Raw genomic sequence first — 22,026 nt, 5'->3', positions numbered from 1 at the left:
AGGTTCTAATGACCGTAAGAACCCGGTGTTAAAACACCTGTAGCATACACTATACTGCATATACTAACTACTGTATGATCACAGTTAAATAGAGGCTTTAAATACAGGAACATGCACTACAACGACAGAATCCAGATAGGTAAGCGTTACAGAACAATATCATGAATGTTGATTTAAAAACAGACAAAACTGTGTTGCTGCTGAATTTAAGGGATTGGAAGATGCTTAACAGGATGGAAGTAAATGCCATCTATTTCCGTCGATTTTTAAACAAGCTATAGTCTTTTAAACTGGTGTACGTCTTCCTTCAATATGTTCTGTATTATCTTTCTAATATAATTGATATCCCGTGTGTCCTAATGTATAGCCTCCGTGCTGTTTGGTGCAGATGGAGATTCTGGCAGTTCCTTCCTTAATATAGCAAGAAATATCATGAATATTGATTTAAAAACAGACAGAAATGTGTTGTTTTTTTGCTGAATTTAAGGGATTGGAAGATGCTTAACAGGATGGAAGTAAATGCCATCGAGAAATAGAAAGGTCTGTATATTTTGAAACGAGCTATAGTCCTTTTAGGGTGCATTCACACCTAATAGTCCGCTTCTCGGTGCGCACCAGACCACAGTTAAGGGGGTCAGACATTAAGGGGGTAAAAACGCAAATCCCGGCTATTTCTACCAGAGCCTCCGCCATGGAGCATCGGCACTTTCCGCAGGTTATTCTCATGCTGCTGTTAGTCTGGAGATCAACAGACACTAGCGGCACGCGCATACGATTATATAATCAGACAACGTCCGTTAAAAAACATTCTAACATAACGAGAGACGTTCTGCAGTCAGGAGGGCGTTTCACCGACGACAGGTGGCTCTGACTTTTATGTAGCTGACGGAGAATTTTTACTTTACACGACACTGTTCAACTCTTAATTCTGCTTCACTCTTTCACTAAACAACCGCGGATGTCTTGAAAGACTCTTTCGCTGAAGATTTTGAAGATATCTGCGTTCTTGTGACACGTAAATACTACGCTTCCTATGTTTTGGTGCGGACTGCGTTCACACCAGCGATGAACCGCTCCAGAGTTCGCAAGCAAGCGCTCCAAGACCACCTCTTTTAGCGGACCAGAGTGCGGTTGTTTATTTCACTTCAGAGGTCTGCGTTCACACCGACCCAAATGAACCGCACCAAGCGGCTAAACGCACCAGGGTTCGATTCAACCGCACTATTCAAGGCAGGTGTGAACGCGCCCTTAAACTGGTGCACGTCTTCCTTCAATATGTTCTGTATTATCTTTCTAATATATATCCTGTGTGCCCTGACGTATAGCCTCAGTGTTCAGGTCCAAAACCACCAGACAGTTTCATTTAGTTATATTTATTTACATGTTGCACTGTTGGAGCAGCCTGTGACCTAAGATATTCATTGGCACTGTAGCTATGCACACATGACAATCAGGGGCGGTTCTAGGGGGGGGCATGGGGGCCAGTGCCCCCCTAACACTGATCTCTGACCCCCCTGTGGCCCCCCTAACAATGAAAAGTTATTATTATTATTTTTTTAAATGTATATTTTCTGGTACTCGGTTTGCCAAAAACCCCCCTCAGAAAATACCTGGCCCCCCAGTGGCCCCCCCAGTCAAATTGGTCTAGAACCGCCACTGATGACAATAAAAGCCTTGCATCCTTGATATTTAACCTTTGGTATCGTACAAACTTGTATCATCATCTCAGCCTCCTCTGACCTCAGCATTGTTGAAGGACTCCTACACGAACTCACTGACAGATTCCACCTTTGTTATTGTACAAGGTCTTATCAAACATCCAACCAGGCTGCACCCAATCAGGTACAACACTCTGTCTCCTCTCACCTCATATCCTTATATCCTTTGTTCATAACCTATAGCCTCAGTGCTGAATGATGCAGATGGAGTCTCTTCCTACCTTGTCTCCGTCCGTGAAGGCCTTGCCGTCGCTCGCTCTCCTCCAGGAGATGTCGGGCAGCGGCTCGCCCTCCGCCCCGCAGGAGATCATGGCGGCGCTGCCCTCCACCGCCGTCACGTTCTTCAGCTGCGTGATGTGGGGCTGGACTGTGGGAACAAGAGGGAAGAGGAATGCGATAAAGACGGTTGTTGGGAAAATACTGTAGCATGTTAACAAAGGTATCAACTGTAGCTGTGAACATGACAGCTGTGTGTGTGATGACCTTGAAGAGCATCAGGACTGCTTGAGGTATGTGATAGCTATGTGATTAACATGATGATTCAGCCTCTATGGAGAGAGACATGTGACACAACCCTCATGGCCAACATTTAAAAGAGTATTACATTATGATACCATACATGTGAGCGACTTTTGTTCTGGAAGTTTTCCTTATCCAGCACGGCGTGAATAGCTTTCTGAAAGTGCTGCAAAGATAAGATGCTCTGAGCAAGCCCTGACACACACACACACACACACAAAATCCAAAGAGTAGTGAATGGAAAATAGTGAGTACTGTACTGGAGGCTCTTAACACCGCCCGGGGGATCTGAGGAGTGTTGGCAATTTCACGTGGTGTTCAACCGCCGGCAGGAGAAACTCCTCTGGGGAGCTTGTCAAAACATTGGGTCACACACACACACACACACACACACACACACACACACACACACACACACACACACACACACACACACACACACACACACACACACACACACACACACACACACACACACACACACACACACACACACACACACACACACACACACACACACACACACACACACACACACACACACACACACACACACACACACACACACACACACACACACACACACACACACACACACACACACACACACACACACACACACTCATACTTACCTACAAGGGCTCTCAGTGGGTGGATCAGTGTTGAGACAAACATAACAACTACACACACAGCTGTTACTATTAATAACAAAGATATTTCCCACTGGTTTGCTGTAGAACTAAATAACAATAATAATAATAATACATGGCACTTACTGTAGCGCTTTTCTAGAAACCCAAAGACGCTTTGACAGTTACACAAAAACGAAGAAAATAGGTAAAGAGACAGACAACTTAAAAAAAATAGCTGTATTTAGATGTCTTTGCCCAACCATTTAAATACAAGAGGTGGAAACAATATCGGTAACAATAGACGCATTTGACATACAAACAACCCTTACAAGTATCCTAATAAAGACACACCTAACCACTATACGCAGCTGTTACTATTGATAACCTACGACCCGTTGGTTTGCTGTAGGACTGGTTTTATTTCTGTCATTTAGTTACGGTATGAAAAAGCCATGTTATTGACATTTCTTCTCCCCTTGTATTAATTGGCATTGCATCCACATGTAGTGGAAAGTAATCATGTAACTTTAAATGTCTAATCCAGTGCTTCTCAAACTGTTTTCAGTAAAGCACCCCCTGGCCGACCCCGAACATTTTTGGATCGAAAAAGCCTATACAAATAATTCCAATATAGTGCTGTTCCCTCAGTGTGTGATTTATGAACTCCTTCATGCATGCATTACAACAAACTAAGGATATTTTCATTTTATGCATGAAAAAAAAGAACGAAAAAAATTTTAAACCGATTTTTCCAAGGAGTTTTTCAACTGAAGTAATATCTGTTTAACAAACCAATGAACAAAATGATATATTATGCAAAACTATAAAATACAATACACAAATTCGTGGTTCTAGGAATATTTTATATAACATTGTGTTTTATATTTAACTTATTGTACTAAGATTATTTTTGTAATCATGCATGGCATTTTTTTAATGAACTTTTTTTAGTTTTTTTTTAAAAATCTCACGTACCCCCTGCAGTACCCCAACGTACCCCTAGGGGTCCGCGTACCCCCATTTGAGAATCACTGGTTTCATCTATTGCCCAACATTTTATATACAAGAGATGGACACAATATCGGTAACAATAGACACGTCTCACATACCCTTATAAGTAGGTCTATCATTAAGTCCTAATATCTGTTCTTTTCTCCAGAAGCAAGTCAAACAGATGAGCCAATGAGAAGGGATTGTGTGCAGACAAAAGGAAGCTGATCTACTGAACTCGACTCAACATAATGGCAGAAGTTTGCCGTGTTGGAGGAATAAAAAGCTTCTTAATGAGATGACATTCCTTATTAAGAAGAAGAGGTGCACTTAAAGGATCGTCTATTAAACCTCGATATTATTTCAGAACGTACTAATTCAACACAAATACACTTTCAAAGCCGACCTACACAGATAAAACTCTCGCAGAGACCAGTCTGAACCGGTTCTACATCAGCACCTTATCTGCAGCCGCCCCAGATGCCCTTCATCATGCAAATATTAAATCGAAAACGTCTCATTTATCAAGCACGGCGCGAAAAGCACTCTTCAGGGAAGACTATTAATAAGGCATTATCTCAAACATTTGCACTCTAAATGGGAAAGAACGAAGCAGCATTTGTGTGCGGAGATAAAAAATCCTGAATTAATTTCACCTTCTAGGTTCGGAGTATATTATTTTTTAGTTCCACTCGTAAATGAAGTTACATTTTAAAGCAGTCTTATTAAGAAACACAAGAGTATTTCACTTGTTTCATTACCTCTGCACCCTTTAACACGTTTACTTTAGGTATTGTAATAACTCAACTTGCAAATACACTTAGTCGTGACACCGTAGACAACGCTAATGGTGCCCTTTGCAGAGGGAAAAGCCACGGATGGTGTCAGTGTCGCGGCATAACATTACACAACGACTGCGTTATGACACTAGAAACATTTCATAAACACACATTTGGATGCATTGTTGGCGAGAAACAGGATAAAAAACCGATTATTTCTGACACTTATATTAACATTTCTTGCTGTGTGGACCATAAATGCACAACACAGCATTTTCTTCCCCTCATATCAATATTTACACGAGCTTTCATCCCCCCTGACAGGTATCAGAGCACTACATATTATATTAACTGTATCTTATGCAACAATAATGTGTGTATTTGTTGTTTGAGCGTCGCAGATCCACAAAGCAAATGTCAGCATAGCTTCTCTGCTGTCATCCCTGATGTTTCTTTAACTCTCCGAGGGCTAAGCAGGAAAACAGTCCGTTAGAAATGCCGTCATGTTATTCCTGGAGCAAGCGATGTCAATTACTCCTTTGTGTTGCTGTCTTGTCTGCTCACAGTGTATGATGTGATCCACGTTAACCAAAGGAAACTATGCTAAGCTAAAATGCTACATCTAAAAAGGGGATTTTCTCCAACGACGACAAAGCCAAGCGTATTCCACCTCAGACGGGAAAGCGCCTGGATGAGACATAGCAATGAATACCCGTTTGTTGCCACACACGGTTCATGAAATGTCGAAACCCATCTGTGTCGGCGAATGTGGAGCAGCTGCTGCAAAACTGGAAACTCCAGAAACGCATTTTCATTTCTTTTATTCTCCGTCTAAATCCCCCGCTTCTGTCACACTGCTCATTTCATTTTGTGCTGAGTCTCATTGCCTTTAATAACGCAATGATACACATGTGAGAGAGGAGACATGTGTTGCATCTGAATGGAAGCTTTGGGATCATAGAAATTATGTTTTTGTTAGCATTAAAATCACTGCGTATGATAAAAACTGATATTTGTTGGACAGCGTTGAATGTGAGCTAAAGTCTACCACACACACACACACACACACACACACACACACACACACACACACACACACACACACACACACACACACACACACACACACACACACACACACACACACACACACACACACACACACACACACACACACACACACACACACACACACACACACACACACACACACACACACACACACACACACACACTTTCCAACATTTCCAATTTGTCCCCATAAGGGAGGCGAGTCCCCACACTTTACTGTGTAAACAGATTTAGGTCCCCACAAGTATAGTAATCCTAGTACACACACACATACCATGTATACATCACTTCAGGGGACATTACATTGACTTGCATGCATTTCCTGGAGACTTATCCTAACCTTAACCATAACCAACAACAGACACACACACACACACACGCACACACACAATTTCCAACATTTCCAATTTGTCCCCATAAGGGAGGCGAGTCCCCACACTTTACTGTGTAAACAGATGTAGGTCCCCACAAGTATAGTAATGCTAGGACACACACACACACACACACACACACACACACACACACACACACACACACACACACACACACACACACACACACACACACACACACACACACACACACACACACACACACACACACACACACACACACACACACACACACACACACACACACACACACACACACACACACACACACCCACCCACCCACACACACACTGCTCTCCTCCCGCCTTGGTTGTCAAGGCCAGTAAAACTAAGTTACAGCTGTGTTTCCCCGCAGCTCAGCTCAGCTCCTCCCTCCTTTAACTTCTTAATTTAAATATGCATTTTGAAGAACAAGCGCTTCTCTCATCTTGAAAGGATGTTGATGACTGGAGCGTAAACATCTCCATACATTTCCATGAGCGCTATCCGAGTGATCTGTGAGGAAATAGCCGGCAGGTTTATGAAAGTAGAAATTGAATTTTTTTATTAGGAGTGGTGCGGCGAAAGAGATATGAAGCCATAAATGAAATATTTTATTTGGGCAGAGATATATCATATTGATGCAGTTGTTGTTGTTGTTGTTGTCGAGGGCTGAGGGACATTTGTGTTTTTGTATGAAATGGACTTTGTGGAGGTCCGTACTATAACGCTTTATGGATCAACATAAAACAAAGCTCACAGTGGAGGGCAGAGCCATTACACTTGAACGCTTTGGTGGAGCTCACGCTGACAGGTCATGCAGAATGAGACTTCTTGAACGAGAGGAAACACACACACACACACACACACACACACACACACACACACACACACACACACACACACACACACACACACACACACACACACACACACACACACACACACACACACACACACACACACACACACACACACACACACACACACACACACACACACACACACACACACACACACACACACACACACACACACACACACGTGGCTAAAGGGCGAACACACCACGAGGAATATTATTGTGAACGCCGCGTTATTTCTTAAGAACAACGAGGAACACACTACATCTTCTTCACGGTGCCGTTTCCATATTACTGCCTGAAGCTCGTAAAACATGACTTCCAAACTCGGGGATCGGGACAATCTGTTATTTCACGTGAAGACAGATTCACCTAAATTAGAAAATCACTTATCTTTAAAGATATATATATATAATATATAATCCATGCATTTGGTTCATTTTGAGATTTCTGTTTTTGCTGGCATCCTAGTGAAGTAGGTGAATGCACTTTGGAACTACTTCTTTACAAAAGAAATAGTCCCTCAAATGTAAGTGGAGCAAGACTTGAAAGCTTTCACCCCCTGACAGGCATCAGAGCACCAACTATTATATTAACTTGATCTGATGCAACAATAATGTGTGTATTTATTGACAATTGAATGTTTGTCTTGGAAACAAACATCTTGAATTTGCAAGTTAAACAAATAGTCAGTAATTTGTCCTTTTTTACGATACGATACGATAAGATCCTAAGTACTGCATCACAGCAGCTCTGCTTGCAACACCAACAAGGACACATGCCAGGAGACTGGGAACAGACATTCACTCTACGATAACTGCTGCCGGAGACACAACCACGAAGGCCCGTTCACGCCCATCGCTCACGGCTTTCTCCTCCAGCGAAGGGACGCACTCAGTGGTAATATATCTAACATACTATGGACCCGGGATTTAACTTGAGGCGTCGTGGATCCGATGCAACACTCACAACATTAAAGAACAAGACAAAGCAGTCTATAGCGTCCATTGGAAGCTCAGAGCTTATATGCACCTCAAAGTGCATGCGTAGTTGACCTTTGACCTTTGACCTGACACAATATTGTATTGCATTTGCCGTCCCCTCGGTCTTTGAATAATCCACTCTGCTGATACCTTACATGCTGATGTAGATAACTGTTGGCCACAGATACAGGTGTGCCGCCTTTCGGAAACTAAATGAGTAGCCCACTAGTATGGCTTGAAACACATGATTACATAAGACAGATTCTACAAAGGGACGTATTGTGTGTACATCCTTACCGAACACTTTGAGGAAGATCTCCCTCTCCTGAGACCCCGCCTTGTTGGTGGCTCGGCAGGTGTAGGTTCCTCCGTCCCCCTGGCGGATGTTACGGATCGTCAACATGCTCCGTCCTCCATCCAGACGGGCGATAATATACTGCTCCGACGGCTCCAGCTGCTGCCCCTTCCTACACACACACACACACACACACACACACATACCATGTATACATCACTTCAGGGGACATTACATTGACTTACATGCGTTTCCTGAAGACTTATCCTAACCTTAACCATAACCAACACATGCCTGACCCATACCCTAACCCTTAACCTTACCCTAATCCTAATCCTAACCAAGTCTTCACCCTAAAATCAATTTGTCCCCATAAGGGAGGCGAGTCCCCACACGTGACTGTGTAAACATATGCAGGTCCCCACAAGGATGGTAATACAAGCACGCACGCACACACACACTACATTTAGACAATCCTTACTTATTTCCTTTACTTGTGGAAAGAAGTTTAGTCAGCACTTCTACTTTTACCAGAGTATTTTTAAACACGAGTATCTGTACTTCTACTCGAGTAAAGGATGTGTGTACATTATGGTAAATAATCGTGCGTATGAGGCTCACTGCATGTAGGGGATTACTTTAGTCCTTGTTATTGTTTGTTTGTGTTCTTTGTACATACAGACCATTGTCTCCTTTGTATGCATATATTTAGCTTCCCACTTCTAAACATTACTTATGCATTGTCGAAGCGCAATAAAAAGATTTTTGAAACACTTGTGAGCATCGGGGGGGAAGTGTGCTCGCACCTGTCAGTGACCCGCTCATAACACACACTGTTTGACGCTACAGATGTATCTCCGCACTTTGGGTGTCGTCTGATCCCATACCAGAGAGGCTAAGTGCTCTGAAGCTTATTGCATCTATAGCTCCAAACATCACAACAGAAACCCTTTCAAGGTGTGACAACAGAATTGTCTTTGAGTGACACATCACAGTATAATTGAAATAACGATGCTTCAATGAATAATGTGTAGCTGTCATCACACGTCTGTCTGTTCCCAGTGGGCGTTTGAGTCTGTTGTGTTGTTGTGTTGTTGTGTACATTGTGTTATGGATGCAGCGCCCGCTAAATGACGGGTGTTTTGTGGAACACGGCGCTGACTAAATGTATTTCCCGATTGGACTCTGTTGGGAAATTAGTCTGAGGAAACACAGCCACATTGATCCATGTCTATATTACGCTTCTGGAGGTCTGCTGTTGACTTACGGCTTCACCGGTAATCTTCAAGGTTAGGGGTACGACACATTGGGGGGGATTTGAGATATTTCCCATTCTCTTACGGATGTAGACGCACTCAAGGGGCTGCGAGCATCTCATAGAGCGGAAAACCCTTTTTAAATTCTCAAACGATGCATGTATGGTTAACAAATAAATAAACTAAACTGCTAATTTCATGAATGCATGTTATTTACATGAACCCACAGGCATGTAGGACAACAATGACGAGTCCCTATTTTGCTTCTTAGGGTGTTCCCTTTCCTATAGTGTGATATTTTGTGCATGTCAATGGTCTGCAGAGGCTCAAATCTCGACCACACACTGCGTGAAAAGCCTCCGAAGGACTGTTTTGTCTCCCGCCCTTAATAAACCCAATGTACTGTGAATAGCATTGTCTCACGAGTTGGCCACAACAAGAGCCAACCGACGAACACATCTTTAATCTGTATTGACAACAGAAAGGTCAAACAGGATGCTAAAGCTGCGGGAACAAGAGGAACACGTGAAAGATCCTTCAGAGAGAAAAGCAGAGTTCAGAGAGAGAGGATGTTCAGCAGGTCAGAGATGCCTTGCCTCGGTGGTGGCCGGCAGATTTCAGCTCAGACATCCAGAGGAAGAACGAATGCTTTCCTCGAACATCGACAAGCTGTGCGTCCTTGAGCAAGGCACTTCACCTCCAGCTGCTTCAATGGCCAGTGGTGTTTGTACTGGCCTGCTCCCAAGTGTGTGTGTGTGTGTGTGTGTGTGTATGTGTGTGTGTATGTGTGTTCTTGCATTACTATACTTGTGGGGACCTACATCTGTTTACATAGTCACGTGTGGGGACTGGCTTCCCTTATGGGGACACATTGGAGGTCCCTATGAGGGGATCATTACTTTTAGGGTGAAGACTTGGTAAGGGTTAGGGTAAGGTTAAGGGTAAGGGTAAGGGTAAGGCATGTGTTGGTTATGGTTAAGGTTAGGATAAGTCTCCAGGAAATGCATGTAAGTCAATGTAATGTCCCCTGAAGTGATGTATACATGGTGTGTGTGTGTGTGTGTGTGTGTGTGTGTGTGTGTGTGTGTGTGTGTGTGTGTGTGTGTGTGTGTGTGTGTGTGTGTGTGTGTGTGTGTGTGTGTGTGTGTGTGTGTGTGTGTGTGTGTGTGTGTGTGTGTGTGTGTGTGTGAAAGAGACCCTGGCTGCATGAGAGGGTGCATTAGGAAGATACTTAAAAATAAATTATCATGGCTCGGGATAAAGGAGAAACCAGCTTTCAGCTTACAAGGAAATCAGATCTTTTTAATATCATCCAAATCCAATGCCTCGAAGTATGGAGGCGTGACAACCTTCTTATTTTCACCTGTTTATTCAAAATGCATCATCGTGCCCCGATCTGAAAGAGACACCCTGTTTTTAACCTCATAAGCTTCCGTGTGAATCCAATTCAAAAGCTTGGAAGCACGAGCTCAGAATAATGCATAGCTCTAAATACATTCTCTATACGGTCTCAGTCTAGAGCGAGGGGAAAATACAAACACGATATTATTATTTGGGGGATTTCTAGACCCAGTTGTCCGCAGCTTCGTGCACTGAAGGAGAAAGAGAGCGAGGACGATTAGAAGTCGACACCAAAGTAATAATAACGCTGGCGAGCCGAAGAGGAAATGAAGAGAAGCCCCGTCTTCTGACTGGACTACAGCACCGAATGTCATTATTCTGACTGACTGCTGACAGGTAGTCCATTACCCACGATGCACTGAGACAGGAAATGCAACTGGGAGACGCACGGGGGGGGACGCTGGGAGGGGGTGGCATCAAAAGAAAAAGTAAATTGGGTTGTGATTGTTGTTTGCACCGAGGCCCATTCTTTTGTTGTGATGTGAGCATTTTAATTCTGTTCTGTCGCGGGACTCGCTGACCTGGGAAATGAAGGAGAACACGACGAGGTGTTTCACAGGCGGTGGACTCACCGTGAGGAGGGGGGGGGAGATGCCTTCGACAGAGTCTGTGTATCTACTCAGGCTTTACGGAGTGAAATGCAGAACATGCTAACACCTCTCTACTGCGACATGTCTCCATGCTTTCACGTTCAAACGGTCTCTATACTTCTCATGAGCTGCTGCAGCTACTGTGGGGCTGCTGCAGCTACTGTGGGGCTACTGCAGCTACTGTGGGGCTACTGCAGCTACTGTGGGGCTACTGCAGCTACTGTGGGGCTGCTGCAGCTACTGTGGGACTGCTGCCAGCATCCATAGCACATTAAGAATCAGTGATCTATTTATTTATGAGCGACTAAAAGGCCCTACGCCCATTACAGCCGTATCCTATTGACTGATTGATTGATTGATGACTTTGGGATTGTTGCGTTTACATGTAACCCATACAAATAAGTACATATATAAACGTAGATGGCGGCGAAGATTAACTGGTTTTCGGCTCTCGTTAGCCGGTGTATCGTTAGCCGGTGTTTCGTTAGCCGGTGTATCGTTAGCCGGTGTTTCGTTAGCCGGTGTATCGTTAGCCGGTGTCTCGTTAGCCGGTGTATCGTTAGCCGGTGTCTGGTTAGCCGGTGTCTCGTTAGCCGGTGTATCGTTAGCCGGTGTCTCGTTAGCCGGTTTATCGTTAGCCGGTGTATCGTTAGCCGGTGTATCGTTAGCCGGTGTCTCGTTAGCCGGTGTCTCGTTAGCCGGTGTATCGTTAGCCGGTGTATCGTTAGCCGGTGTATCGTTAGCCGGTGTCTCGTTAGCCGGTGTCTCGTTAGCCGGTGTATCGTTAGCCGGTGTCTCGTTAGCCGGTGTATCGTTAGCCGGTGTATCGTTAGCCGGTGTCTCGTTAGCCGGTGTATCGTTAGCCGGTGTCTCGTTAGCCGGTGTATCGTTAGCCGATGTCTCGTTAGCCGGTGTATCGTTAGCCGGTGTCTCGTTAGCCGGTGTCTCGTTAGCCGGTGTCTCGGTAGCCGGTGTATCGTTAGCCGGTGTATCGTTCGCCGGTGTATCGTTAGCCGGTGTATCAGCCGGTGTCTCGTTAGCTGGTGTATCGTTAGCCAGTGTCTCGTTAGCCGGTGTCTCGTAGCACAGAACGCAGACTGGCAAAGGCTCATCTTCAGTGCCTGTGTAGGTAAATCCCGGTTCCAAGTAGTTCCCATTGTGCTTTCTCTTCATCTTCCCTTTCTTTCTGCGGAATCTGGCTTGTATCATCTTCATTAACGGTAACCTCTTTTCTCTTCAGAGAACCTGATGCGAGCCACCGATCCATGTTTGTGGTTTTTCACGTAACCATGGGTAACCAGTGGTGAAATTAAGTGTTGTCCATAATTAACAATAACAGATATCTTGCGTTTTAACACTACGTTTATATATGTACTTATTTTTACATTTTGCATATGAGGTGGTCCTCGAAAATCCTTGATAAAAAAAAGTGGACCACAGTTTGAGAACCGCTGCTCAAAAAGCATAAAAGTAATAAAATCAAACGTGCTTTTCACATTAGTTTCTCATGTTTTTGAAACTGAAGACACACGTCTTCTCTCTGGCCTTCGAGTCACAGCATGACACCTGACATTTCCCTGTGGTTTGACTTTATATTTTCTTTCTCATGGTATTGTAGTGTGCTTTTATTACATGTTTTATTACACTTTGGCTCGACCAAAAATCGTTTTCAAATGTGCTTTATAAATAAAACTTAATTAGATTTGATCCCCACAACCAACATGTCTAAAACAGCTATAAGTGTAATAATTATCCCGGGATAAAAAGTGCCACATGGAAAGTCTAATTACGCAGTAGCAAATTAATCAAAACGTCACCTCTCACCCGTCGTCGCTGGGAAATATGTCGCTCTATATTATGCACGCTGTTTAATCATTAATATCACATTTCCCCGCGTTGCTGTGTGTGTGAAGACAAGGTAGCACACACCCGGGAGTAAACATGGCTCGAGAAACCAGAGAGCAAGATGAACTAGTCGAGGTCGTTCCCAGCTGTGAGCTGTCTTCAAATGTTGTTTGTACTTCGCAAAGTGATGCATGTGCCTGTTTTCCCCCCGCTATGATCGAGTTCTCTTTCAACCTTCTACACGAGAGACTTCACTTCTCATTACAGTCGGTATCATTCTTGGAGGCTACATGCAGGACTGATGCATTTACCGGCCTAACAACTGTATGGGTTTCAGGGCGTACGGTAGCTCCTGTCATCGTGTTGAATGTGGGATCATGTGACCTCTATGTCTCAATATCTGCTTGTGTCTTTCGATGCACATCTGACAGCTCTTCTTCTTGAGAGCTGAAGATAACCTGACATATGTGTAGCATTGACAACATAATGTTATATCAATGGTGTAAGGGAAACTTCTGCAGCAATGGGAGAGACACGAGGAGAGCTGGAGCTTTGATGTCAAACACTGATAGTTTATTACAAGTCATCGGCCGGAGAATTCACATCACAAGTCACAGCAGCAAAAGGTTCTGACGGCACGGGTGGGTTGCCATGTCAATTCTGATCAGCCTCGCATCTCGATAGACCTTTTAACTAGTTTACAGAGAGTCAATCCACATATTGGGGATGGGCGTAAACATCTGCAGACACAGGAGACGTCTCTCTCATCTGTGGAGCTGAGAAAGCCAGCGCTCTCACAGTCGTAAACCCCCCTGTGCCCACCAGGTCAGGCCATGAAACCTAGCATCAACATACGACTGCATCAACACGTTCCTTACGGGAGATTAGAAGCAGGGGTGGTCGTAAATGTCAACACACAGAATAAGTTAAATGTCTAGGAGTAAAGACTAAATTAATCCCTAACAAATGGAAAAATGAATTATTGAGCAGCAACGATTTAGATAATTGAGTGAAACTCGATGTAGAAATGACAAAATATATAGTAATTAGTAAGAGGCCATATTAAGCTCATTTTAAGGATTCATAATTGTATTTTGGGCCATGTTTACATGCTTTAATGTGACATTTAATAACGTTTTTTGATTGATATCTTTTGTCAAAGAAATCTGTAATAAAATGCCAATATGAAAAAACGTCTTCTGGTTTAAAGCTGCCGTCATAAAGCACAATTAACCCCTTCTCCTCTGCAGTGAAGACGACACATACCGGTGGTTGAAGGCAGAACCACCTCTGTACCATCCCTGAAGAACACAATTTCTTGAGTTTTGACCATAAGTCTGTGTTTTTTTGATAAAAGTTTACATGGACTTCCCCCCCCCCCCCCCTTAGGGGAATTCATCCACAGAAAACACACTGGACGCTGCACTAGGTCAGAAACCAGAGGACACTGTGAGGTCCACCGTAGACGGACCACTTTTGAACAAAATATCCTCTCCATTAAAGGCAGCTCCTTCTGGAACAGCCTCCCAACTGAGATACGGGATCGTCCCACTCTCAATAGTTTAGAAAGTTAGAAACAACCAGACGTGTAATCACCGCGAAATGCACTTTAACACCGGGGTATCTCCTCCTGCCCTTTACATGTCGTAGTACAGTGTGCTGCCATGTGGTAAATGCGTGTGTGCTGCTCTTTCTGCATATCATGTATTTATGTTTTGCTATGTTTCCAAATGTCATGTCCTTAGATGTTGTGTGTGACGGCACGACGGGTGGAAATGAGCTCAAAGCTAAAATCCGGCATATTTACACTTGAAGCATTATTCGTCTAAAGTGTTCGTTAATGTCCCGATTCAAATAAACGGTTAAATGAAAGTGAAAAATAAAAGAAAAGCGTGAAATTGCTAAGAGTGTGTGAGAGTGTGAGAGTGTGTGGGTGTTTAAGTCTCGACACTTAGAGGTGGCTGTGTCTCATTATGTTCAATCAGAGCCAAAGGTATTTAAGTGTTTCCCCCCCTTGGAGCTGCATTTTGAGAGGAAGAATATTGATATTTTATGGGCATGGATAACCTTCACTGCATATCAAACTTACCTACAACTATTCTTTTGAGTGTGTGTTCCTACACTTCAGGGCTGCCATTGATTTCTTTTCATTTCAAAGCAACGCACTGACACCTGCCTGCGGGTCACAGAGAATGTCAGCTGTCTCTCGTCTCTTGCCATTTCAAAACGATCTGGAAGTCACCGTCTGGTTTATTATGCAACAGCTGCACCCTAGTGAAGTCAAGAGGTGCCTCGTGTCGTTAAAAGACACTTCACTTTGCTTTGGAAACTAGAACAAAACATACAAAAACACAGCTTTGGTGGATTTGGATGATTAAAAACAGCTGTAATGCCAAAGAGTTATCGATAGGTGCTCATAGCTTTCTGCTGAGTGGGTGCAGGCTAATTACTGAAACGAGTGGATAGCTGGGGGTCGAATGCTCTTCAGGTGCACATGTTCACACTGCGCTGTGCGAGGGCGGACTGGACACGGCTCTGTTCACATCCAGATGAACTGCGAGCAGAACATCTAACATGGAGGCTGTTTGTCTCGGGTATATTAACTCAGGCATGGGTATGAATACAGATGAACAGATAGCTCAGGTACGCATTAACTGAGTGGTTATTCACCTAGACCAAGACCTCCGTGAGTCTGAGCCCCTCACCCTGTTCCAGTCCCGCCTCAAAACCCACCTCTTCAACTCTCTATCCATAAGCCCCGCCCCCTCTCAATCAACTTCCTCCCGACTGCTTTTCTGTTGTTTTGTTTCTTTTTGGTTCCGTCTTTGTTTTGTTTGTCTACCCTCCCTCCCAAATGTAAAGCGTCTTTGGGTTCAGAAAAGCGCTATATCAAATTATTATATTATTATTATTAAATGTATATATGTTCATTTCTTATTTTAAAAGTGACTTAACTATATATATTTTAATTGTATCTTAAAGGTTATTCTTCTTGAGGGACTTCTTCCTCTAACATCTGTACGTCAGAGTCCAATGATGGGTTTGAAGGAAGCAGGACGTACCTGTGCCATGTGACCAGAGGGTCAGGTGATCCAGAGGTCATGCAGGTGAAGGTCACTGATTCCTGGTAGTCGGCGGTGGCGTTGAAGGCCGGCTGAAACACCGAGAGCACCGGAGGGACTGCAGACACACAAACACAATCAAATCAACATTTATTATAGCGCCAGATCACAAGCAATGCCTCGAAGGGCTGTTCAAGAGCAAGAGAGAAAAAGTAAATGCAAACGTCATCGCAGAACAATTATAAAACACTTAATTGCATCTCTGAAACCTAAATCTATACAATACTAAGGATCGAAGGCAAGATGCCGCGTCCTGTAAACACCCGGAACATGCCTTTCTGTCCCTCGGGGATTTCAGGCAACATGTGGACCGAGCTTTGGTAAGAAAACACGAAGGATCTGAACACAGAGATGTGAATAATACTATTGTCCGATTCTGCTCAGATAAATCCGTGGAGAATGTGTGTCGACAACAACAACAACAACAACAACAACAACAACAACTGTACCATCTGTGATAAACGCTGCCTTTCTTTGGTGAGTAAAGTATTCAATCTGTCGAGTGATCGAAGCTCGGACGTTGTTTTTAGCGTCAGGCTAATTGGTGCGTTTTGTTGCATTACTAAATACTGTCCATATTTACGTTAATGATGTCGCCGTCTGCTTCCAGTCCATATTCCAGACAATATGGTCTGTTTTTAAATGTATTTAAATGGCCTTATTGTGAGGACATTTCTAATTCCTTATGCTTGTTCAAAACACTTCATTGAAGTGAACTGGTGACCTTCCAGTTGCCAAGCCGAGTCCCTATCGACTTCGCCCCCACCACCGTTTAGTGTATCTTCGTAACTCTGGCACAACTAGTTCCTTCGGGATGAATAAAGTCCGATCTTATCTTGATCAGAAAGCTGATTTAAAAGTGTTCCAGGACACGAATCCACACATTTCAGGGCCATTATGAAGAGGTGATAATAACGACAAAACAATTGCCATGCAGAAAATGTACGAATAAATCCAAAATGTCTGGTTAATCTTTTACAAACGGCAGTACTGATGCACAGCAGGGGTATTGACGACTGCATACAGAGTTGAGTGCCGTCGCTGCGGCCATTGTTTGTTTGGACTCATTTCTGCTGAGTCGTTATTACAAAGGCTTAATGGCTGTGATTTTAAGGAAAGATTATAAGGCGTGCGCACACTGACTGGGAGACATATTACTCCTAATAACGTGATAACTGATTGTCCTTGTTCCAGGACACTAATCCAATATTTGCTCACACATATTTGTTTTGAGCCATGATGATGAATTCTATGCTTGTGATGCAGAAAATGTACGAACAAATCCAATATGCCTCCTTAATCTCTTTCAGACAGCAGTATTGATACGCAGCAGAGGTATTGATGACTGTATTTCCTGAGTGCTGTCGCTGTCGTCCAATCAGAGGAGAGCTGTCATCCTGTCATTCAGTAAAAGGAGACATTAGGCTCCGACAGCTTTACGGCACACACGTGTTTATCAGACGTCTCGGTCCATCTCTCCTCCTGTACTTCTACTCCCACCAACACTGATCTCAGACCAGTCTCAGGGCGGGGTTAGGCAGGTTTGCAGCGGCTTATTGGAGAACCATGACACTCCAGGAAGTGCATCCCCTGACTGCAGACATGTGAGCATGCAGCAGCAGGACAAATACTCTAGTCCGAGGCTCGAATGTAGACTTTAAACTCACACTATGGTCTGTTTTTAAATGTATTTAAATGGCCTTATTGTGAGGACATTTGTAATTCCTTATGCTTCTTCAAAACACTTCATTTCTGATTAAATCTGCACGAAAACTCAATAGTGATATTGTTAGGAGGAAATACCTTTCAATTCAAGTTCTTCCTTCGCAACGATGCAACAATCTTACTCAAAACATTTGCTAAAATGTCTGCAATCTGTATGTCTGTCTCCGATGTTCACATAGAGAAAATCCTCTAAAATGTAGACTTTAAAATCACAATGTTGTCTGTTTTTAAATGGCATTTTAAATGTGCTATATATATAATGTTACCTTATTGTGAGGACATGTTCTATTGCTTACTCTTGTGCACGGAAACTCAATAGTGATATTGTCAGTCAATACATAGATCAGACTAGCAGGAAATACTTCCTTCGCAACGATCCTACTCCAAAGACGTGCAAACATGTCTGCACTCCGTCCGTCTGTCTCTAATGAAGATATCAAGCAGGTGGAAATGCAATCCGTACCGTTTGAACCTATTGTATATAAATAAAATCATCTTACTCCCATTCCTGCCAGAAGCTACACCACAGCCCTTCTTTCCAAAGGTCCCATAGCGAAGGCACACGAGGGCATAATGATGAGGTGATGAGAATGATTATGCCAGGTGTAAAAGCAAAGCCTGCGATCAGACGTTATCATCCAGACTATTTATCTACATACGTTCCCAACACCAGGGTGTAGACGAGGACTCGACTTCATATAAAGTGCATGTGGCGAAGATGGCTTCGTCACTGTGCACTGACGGCTTCGGGCTTTGTATATTGCGCGTGTTTTATTTTGAAAAGTGTTCCCTTTCCCCATGTCTGTTGCTGTTGATTGTGTGCACCTGGTGCCCCTGCCGTCTCCCCCCCCTCACCTGTGTCTTGGTGGGTTCATTGGCGTGGGTATTTAGGCTAACATGTGACTGCGCTCACGTGAACAGCAGATTGAGGCTGTGTCATGTGCCCGTGAGTAATACATGCCCACACCGGGTTGTACCGGGACGTTCGGCCTCTGCCTCCTTGCTTGGTCGGGCCGCTCAACAGTCAGCTTCACAGTGTAATATATTTCACGTATCCACCCTCAACAGGTTGCATAACATTATGGTGCACTTGTGTTGAGTACTATTGGTGTGACTAAGGACCTGTTTGCTGTAAAACACGCCAACAGGTTTGATGAAACTCCGGGTCGACGCAATTCAGCATATTGATCTACGAACAGAAGATCGGCACACGCAGAGACTTCTAAAGCGACTTGAGTGTCTGTAAAGCTGGCTGTCTTTTAGAAACATAACAGATGTTTGCATTTGTGTTAAATATGTATAAATGGCTGCTGCTGCAAATTGATATTATTTCAGCATCATTCGTCTCACTCTGATCAAAACAAAAGGTGTCATTTTGTGGGAAAACAAAGCGTAATTTAGTGTGGGAGTGATTGGAGGTTTCCCAAGTGATCGGAGGACACTCAAAAACAACTCTGTAGACGATAAGGAATACATATTATAGATGGTCTCGTTAAAATGCGGTCTTGATGAAACTCAGTTGTTTGTAAAAAAGACTTGGGATAATGAATAGGGAATTCTAATCAGAACAGCATCACCGCAGATACCTAATGAAGCAACCACTGCGGTGTACTCGAGCCTTTCTTACAAGATCAATTACACTAACAGCACCAGGGTGTGTTATCGTGAGAAACTCTTCATCTCAACTCCGCAGCGTCTGATCCATCTGCCCCCCTGCCGTCTATCTATCATTCACTTATTGCCTGGTGCGAAACAGAGATGAATATTTCCCACATTATCAGTGAATTCCACACACGATGCATGCCTGCCTTATTGGGAGGATCTCAATGCCTTAAGAAGGCAGTCAAGATCCTCAAGGACCACCCGGGTAACGAGCGCTTTGTACGGCCGCGCTTTGTACGGCCGCGCTTTGTACGGCCGCGTTTTGTACGGCCGCGCTTTGTACGGCCGCATTTTGTACGGCCGCGCTTTGTACGGCGCGCTTTGTACGGCCGCGCTTTGTACGGCCGCGCTTTGTACGGCCCGTGCTTGTACGGCCGCGTTTTGTACGGCCGCGCTTTGTACGGCCGCATTTTGTACGGCCGCGCTTTGTACGGCCGCATTTTGTACGGCCGCGCTTGTACGGCCGCGCTTTGTACGGGCCGCGCTTTGTACGGCCGCGCTTTGTACGGCCGCGCTTTGTACGGCCGCGCTTTGCACGGTCGCGCTTTGCACGGCCGCGCTCAGGCAGGCGCCTCTGTACCATGTCTTCCCGGACAACGGACTCAAATTCAGTTTTTTCCCATATGTGCACTAAACGCTGCTAATATTTAAATTATATTAAGCCTTCCGTGCAATATGAGGGGAGTCGTTGCAATTTAATTTGTTATTTATTTATGTACATATTCCCTATCACGTCTATTTAAGTCCCATTTCTTGTTTGTATAGTGTCTTGTTGTTTTCATATTGTCTTGTTGTTGCGTGTTAGCACCTTGAGTTCATTGTAATTTCGTTGTACCTGTCCAATGACAAATTAAAGATCTATCTATATGCAGAGGAACATGAAGGACCGGAGAGCTTTGAGGGATATAAGCGGGCTGAGCACCATGAGGCCTTTCCAATAGTCCTGACTCGGCGATCACGCAGAGAAAGCATCTGCCTGACACGATAACCATTGATTTCCACGCCATATATTTCCTTTTCTCCAGCGTTTCTCCCTCTCTCTCTAGAACACACTCCCACATCAGCTCGTTGAAACGGCCCGTTAATGAGACGCAGTGCCAAGCAGAAAGACTTCAAAACAGCGAATCAGCAAAACAGCCTCTGAGCGTCCAAGAAGAATCTGGCGAGCTTAATGAATTCTTCATGTTTAGTCATATCCGGGAACTTCAGAGGCTCGCTGGAGGTGCTGCTGAGGTTGTACAGACATGCTCAACCTCGCTCAGACTGATTTGAACGCATCGCAGAGGAGCTGGAGGTCTGTTACGCGCCAATGGGCTTCAATGAACTCGGCATCAGTCGTGTTTAAAAGTCGGTACATATCAGAACCGTGTACTAGATAGCAAGCGAATGTTCTGAGACATTCAGAACACACTGGAAGGAAACCAGCCCTGATTCATAATTGGTAAATAAAGTGGTTGATCTTCTTCTAATGTGTGAGTAAATCCAAAATTAAGTGTCTGGGAAGGATACTTGGGAAATTAGGATCTGCCTTTGTATCAGCATCAGATATAAAGAGATGTTTGATATTGATTAAGGAAAACATGAAGCTCTATTTGAAGGAGAAACATTGAGATGCAGGCTATGGTGTAATGACGAGAAATCCATATTGAATTGCATTAAAGCAGGAGTTTGACATTTAGTGATTACACTTATTTGTTTTCTTGCAGAAAAGTCTGATGAGAAGATAAATAGCACTTTTACATCCGTGCGGTATCTATGTGGGTGGTGCCAGTAGCTCGTTAGTCGGGGTTACCATACATCAGTAAAAGAGCTAACCTGAAGGCTCTAAATACGGCTACAAATAAAGCTAATCTACGGACTATTTCTACGTCCCATAGTCTGGGAATTAACCCACATTTAAAACCAGAAACTTCCCTGCATTAAACATGATGTTTTTCTCACATATGAAGCCGAGGAGTTTGGTGCTAGGACTTCTTCCTGCACTCGTTATGCTAAGCTATGCTAAACTGCCTCTGACTGAAGCTATACGCAAGTAAGCTATCCCCCAACATGTTTAGATGATCCCTTCAGGTGAGCTACCGGAGCAGGCTAGGTGAGACATCTATGCCTTGTAGGTGTGTGAGTGTGCCGTGTGGTACTCTATCTGATGTGGATACCACACAGGGGGCCGTTTCTCAATCGCGAGGGTGCTGGCTTGGTAGTCGCGT

The 22,026-nt window shown here is 44.0% G+C and overlaps 1 protein-coding gene across 1 annotated transcript in view; it reads right to left on the bottom strand.

The window, feature by feature from the left end:
* The window catches only part of LOC117456329 (neural cell adhesion molecule 2-like), a 103,292-nt gene extending 83,033 nt beyond the window's left edge, over window positions 1-20,259 (bottom strand). Inside the window, 4 exon segments of the mRNA XM_034096170.2 lie at window positions 1,940-2,085; window positions 8,221-8,390; window positions 16,373-16,490; window positions 20,133-20,259. Of these exon segments, the coding sequence (XP_033952061.1) occupies window positions 1,940-2,085; window positions 8,221-8,390; window positions 16,373-16,490; window positions 20,133-20,259 (561 nt within the window).
* Between the last annotated feature and the right edge of the window lie 1,767 nt (window positions 20,260-22,026).

The sequence above is a fragment of the Pseudochaenichthys georgianus genome, chromosome 2 (assembly GCF_902827115.2).
Source record: "Pseudochaenichthys georgianus chromosome 2, fPseGeo1.2, whole genome shotgun sequence".
NCBI classification, from domain to species: Eukaryota; Metazoa; Chordata; class Actinopteri; order Perciformes; family Channichthyidae; genus Pseudochaenichthys; species Pseudochaenichthys georgianus.
The sequence above is the reverse complement of the archived record's forward strand: the minus strand, read 5'-3'. Positions and strand labels throughout refer to the sequence as shown.